Source organism: Pagrus pagrus (genome assembly GCF_965226575.1).
Source record: "Pagrus pagrus genome assembly, chromosome: 4".
NCBI classification, from domain to species: domain Eukaryota; kingdom Metazoa; phylum Chordata; class Actinopteri; order Spariformes; family Sparidae; genus Pagrus; species Pagrus pagrus.
The window spans coordinates 8,186,489-8,192,167 of record NC_140188.1 but is presented as its reverse complement, the minus strand read 5'-3'; the positions used below and the strand labels follow the sequence as shown (position 1 = coordinate 8,192,167).

General features: G+C 37.3%; 1 protein-coding gene across 1 annotated transcript; it reads left to right on the top strand.

Annotated features, from left to right (window-relative positions):
• Positions 1 to 4,710: 4,710 nt before the first annotated feature.
• LOC311255736 (olfactory receptor 2AT4-like) lies at positions 4,711 to 5,679 on the top strand (the record flags this gene model as incomplete). Its single annotated transcript, XM_084350384.1, has 1 exon — positions 4,711 to 5,679. One exon carries the CDS (start codon positions 4,711 to 4,713, stop codon positions 5,677 to 5,679), a length of 969 nt encoding a protein of 322 aa, XP_084206510.1.

Here is a 5,679-nt window from a genome sequence, read left to right as displayed (position 1 = left end):
ACTTAACAAAAGATCAAGATGAACAAAATGCAGTTGATGAAAAAGGTAGTTGATGAAAAAACTCCTTTCAAAGCAAGTGTACCAGACATCTGGTCAGGATTTATGGTTTTAAGGCTCACCAGGACAGAAACCTTCCATTGGGTGGACCCATCATCCAATCACATTGGATATTGAGATCAGCTGATTATAGACAGACAGACACTTTAATAATCCCAAGGTAACTTTAGGCGTTAAGGAGCTTATATGGCACATACAGCACAAAACAGCAATACACACAATAATACATTGAAATAAAAAGAAGAATAAAGCAATAAAAACACAGAATTGAAATGATCATTGAGCCACCAGATCTGAAAAAACAAAACAAAAAAACTAACCACTACTACACTACAGCAATCTACAAACCACAATTGAATATATTTGGTGAGTAATTAGAGCTTAATTTCCTAAATATTTTTTAAAAATTCCACAAAAAAAACATTGAAAAATTAAAATGAATAATTCTGGATTCATTGTGTATAAATATTTCAATACGTCTGGTTCAAGGTGGCCTCTAGGGCTGTAGCTATCGATTCTTTTTGGAATCGATTAATCTAGCACTTTATCGATCGATTAATCGATTAATCGTATATATATATTTTTTTGCATTTTTAAACAACCAAAACAAATAATGCATGACGAAAATGATGTGGCTGTAAAATGATCAACCATTTGGCTTTTATTTCTTAAAAAAACAGAGGTATTTCTTACAACTCCAACATTTGGCTCCAAAACTTTATTGCAATTTACCCATTTAGTGCAAGTGCAAACAATTAAATAACAATACAGTTTCAACTTACTGTAAAACATGTATAACATGTAACACTATGAATCAATACAAACTTAAATAGTAGGCAATTTTGCCTTAGTGTTGTCTTATACAACATTACAAAAAGGGATTGCACCTTCTAACCACCTACTAACAAATAATATATAATCTCTGGGATAGGCCTATTTGCTATGGTAACCTAGCAACCTATGTGTGTGCACGCATGCTGTGTTATATATGATTTTATGTTATACATAGCACCAAATCACAACAGAAGTCATTTAAGGTCACTTTTCCTATAGAACCGGTCCGGACCGTGTTCGTTTAATTAATAATTTCTTCATCGTCGCGCATCTACAATTCTCCTCCGCTCTGTTTTACGAAGGGAGGAGCTCCGGACCGACGTAAACAAACACACGTGCACACACACTTACAGACAGACACAGAGAGAGAACATGTCACGTCGGTCTCAACTGTCTGTAAAGCAGATATCATATCTACGTTTTTTAACAAGGCACAAACTGATTCTGCTCTGGCATGTCATCTCGAGCCTTCGCAGTTCTCCGTCGTTGTGGCGGATACGCAATGCAATCCCCCCCGGGCTGCTGGAGAACCAGCGTGAGGACGTGAGTTTAGAGGACCAATCACAGCCCTTGCCGTCTCCGTTTCCCCTCGACGGAGTGACGGACACTTAAAAAATCTTTCATGCGCCCGGAGAGGCTCTCCGACGATGGCTCTCTGTGTCCGTGTACGGCACTTTACGCAGTAGTAACAACGGTCCGTGTGGAACATTCAAGATCCCTGCGCGTCATAGGAATTTAACGACGCTTCGAGGCAGAGTTTTTGCCTCGACCAATTTTTGTAATCGAGTAACTCGAGTAACTCGATGAATCGTTACAGCCCTAGTGGCCTCACATGGGGCACTATTGTTGGAAAAATGGTATGGCAGGTGTGGTCATTAAATTTTAATAATTATCGTTAGTAATTATTCAAATTAAATTAATGCAAATTAATAAAAAAAAAAAGAATAATCAAATCATTAAAACGGAGAACCATCCTGGAATCAGGGACCAATAACCAGACCCAAACCAGTCTCAAAAGAAGGGTTCACTTTCTTGTGCTCGTTATAGCACAAGAAAGACCTGGAGTGCTCAAAAGAGTTCTGGCTGCCAGCCTGTGGTGGCTGAGTGCTCACAGGCAGCATATATTTGTTAAATATTTAGAATTAAAGAAACAGTGAAGGAAATGAATCCTACGCAAGGCATGAATAAACCATGATGGAACACCGTTTTCTCACGTTCTTTTGAATAGTTAGTTAACTGGACAAAGAAAGTTCTGAGTACTGGCCGCTGCTTCATTCATTTTTTTTTTAAGTGAATATTGATCCAACATGTACTTTGACAGCTTCAAAACTAACATCTGACCTAATCTAACCTATATAACTTTAGTAGCCTGGATTGTTTATGTACAAGTAATGAACAATCTATTGATGTTTCTTTACCATTCAAAAGTTTAGTCTTAGAAGCAGAGTGACAACTCTTTTAGTCCGCTGACACTCTAAGTTCCAAGAGGAAGCTAATTAGTGTCTCATGTCAATAATGGTCTCAAGTGTGTGATTAAAGTGTGTATGTTAGTGTAGGCCTCTGTGTGTGTCTTAGTGCCCTGGTGAATTCTCATCTCAAAACAGTCTTATGCAATGTTGTTTTCCTCAGACTTGCACTCACCTGTTCCAAACAATGTGTTTCACGTCTTCTGTTGAACCAGTTCTTTTCTTTTGACTTCTTTTAGCAAACTTTAACATTTTAATATTATTTTCACATGAACTGATATCTCCGCTAAACTGTTTTGGAAAAGGCAAAAAATCAGTGCTGCAAAATGCCAGGAAGTTTTGTTCACAAAAATAAGCACTTGTGAAATTTGTCTCTACACCGACAGTTATTGTAGTTATTACTTGGATTATCATAATAATCTTGTGTGTTTGTATTAGAAAGTAATGAAAAATGCCCCAAAACCAAATATATCTTGATATTTCTTATATTTTGTCAATCAAGTTAAAGGTCCTATAAGCAAGAAAAGTAGATTTTTGAGTCTCATTCCCAACTTGTCTTTGACCTTTCAAAAGCAGATTTCAAAAGTGCTTCACAATAAAGGACATGAAATGTAGACGCTAAGAAAGCAGCTCAAAATATAAAAAGATACTAAAAAGAACTGAACACAAGCAAGTATAAAAAGTTGGTCTTGATCTGCTTTTTAAAAAGGTGTCCACAGAGAGAGAGTTAGAAAGGTTATGAGCTTGTTAACACGCCGCGGAAAACATGTTCACATAGACAAAACACAGGCAGAGTAAGAAATCATCTTCAGATAGATGATACTAATGTTAAATACCACATACACCACCTGCCACCCTGACAGGTATTTGTCATTACATTACCTATATTAAAACAACAACTACTCAAAGAAATCTACATAAATCACAATAACAACTTGACAAAAAACAGTTTTTAATGATAATCGTTCCCTTTAACCTTTAGGGGTTAAAGCCATCCACTCAGATTTTACACGTGCTATGTGCTGAGAGACTACCATTAAACTCTGGGGATATTAACGCTCCTATCTCAGTATCAATTTATGTACACATTGGGGTGTTATTAAAGTGTAGTTGTTTACTCCTGTGAGATTTATAATCTATTAGCATTATTAGATTAATGGTTCTTCCAATTAGACATCATGAGGGGAGTGTTCCTTCCATTGCATAGCACATACGTGAAGTCACCACTGAACAATGTAATGTTAATTACTGTCATAATTGTTAAGTAGAAGTAATATATTATTATAATTTTGTTCACAAAAGAAGGATATTAACATTAACTGAGAAGAGAAAATTAGTGTGAATGTTTAATTACAGAATGATACACATTGAGGATCAAATGTTTGCAATTCATTTCATAGGCTACATAACATATTGACTTTTCTACAAAATGTGTCATATCATGTTCACATTACATGTTTATAAGAATGGAGGACGCTGCCAGGCCAGTGACTGCAGTTCAAGACTGCGTTTTTAACATTTGTGAAACAACTGGACATTTTTGATGAAGTACCACAGCATTTCAACATTACACCTCTATATATTTCAAATGAGACCTCAGGACAACTTCCAGCCTCGTTAGTGGCGACAAAAAAACAGATATTTTTGACGTGAAGTTGTTACATCTCCAGCAGTGTTTGTTTATTTTATTTTTTGGCTTTTAGCCTTTATTGCAATAGGACAGCTATGACAGGAAAGGGGGGATGAAGCAAGGGGAAGACATGCAGCAAAGTGTCACAGGCCAGAATCGAACCAGGGTGTTTTTGACGAGACCTCAGGACATCTCAAACTGTGTTTGTGGCGACCAAAAGAGGTATTTTAAGCTAAAACATGACCTTTTCCTAAGCCTAACCAAGTGTTTTTTGTGCCTATGCCATTCATTCTGGTGATTGGATTGGGTTTAGAGATATTATTTGGCTGACTGTTAGTGATCCACAGAGAATAAAAACAGGTGGATACTGTGATGCTATCACAAGGTAGGCTGCAAGAAGTGTTTTAAAGAGGTGAATCCGCAGGTGAATCAGAGTATGCTGACATAGTGTTTGAGAGAGGTACATGTTAAAGGTTGAGTCCCAGGAAAACTGATAGACACAGCTAAAGCCTTCATAGAAGAGTTAGGCACAGTTTACTTGAATAATTAGTATTTTAATGCATAACAGTTATTACTTAGTGCAAAGAAAATGAATCACACATCAGATAAATAATACTCTTTAAGTATTGGCATTGTTTAAATGTGTTGGGATGAAGTGTTTTATCTAACATGTTTTATCACTGCCTCCATATTTCCTGTCAAAGGTGATATTTCTCCTCCATCATGCCAGCGGGAAATCAAAGCACTGTGACTGAATTCATCCTGACTGGATTCCCTGGACTTCATCCAGAGTATCACGGCCTCGCCTCAGCTGTATTGTTCTTTGTTTATTTCCTAACTTTGACGGGCAATGCGACAATTCTTTTTTTATTTGCAACCGACCGCAGCCTCCATAAGCCGATGTATTACATAATTCTAAACCTGTGTGCATGCGACATTCTCTTTAGCACAACCACTTTACCTAAGATCATCAGTAAGTATTGGTTTCAATCAGGCACCATTTCATTCACTGCTTGCTTTGTCCAGATGTACTTTGTTCACTATCTTGGCACGGTGAATTCCTTTATTCTCTTCCTCATGGCGTTGGACAGGTATCTGGCTATCTGCCATCCTCTTAGATATCCATTTCTTCTTAAAAACTCAACCATCCACATTCTCAGTGTCACTGCGTGGGTTGTTGCCAAGGCAGCCCCTTCAATGTTAGTGATTAGAGCGTACCCTCTTCCTTACTGTGCTTCGAACATAATCAATCATTGCTACTGTGATCATATTGGTATAACAATGCTGGCATGCACTGACAGGACCCCTTATGCTCGTCCTGCTTTTGCAGTTGCAATGGTTTCACTCCTAGGACCTCTGGCTTTTATAATTTTCTCATATTGCTGTATAATTATAAATGTATTCAAGATAGCTAATTCACAAGGTCGTCTCAAAACTCTGTCCACTTGTAGTGCTCAACTGATTATAATTTCACTGTATTATTTACCCAGATGTTTTGTTTATTTAGCCAGCAATGTCGGCATTACATTCAGTGCTGATGCACGAATTGTAATAATCATGCTGTATAGCCTTTGCCCCCCCATGATTAATCCACTCATTTACTGCTTAAGAGCAAAAGACATGAGAGAAAGTTTGTGGAAGCAATTCAACAGATGCACAGTTTCACAAAAAGTTTCAGCTACAAGCAACTGA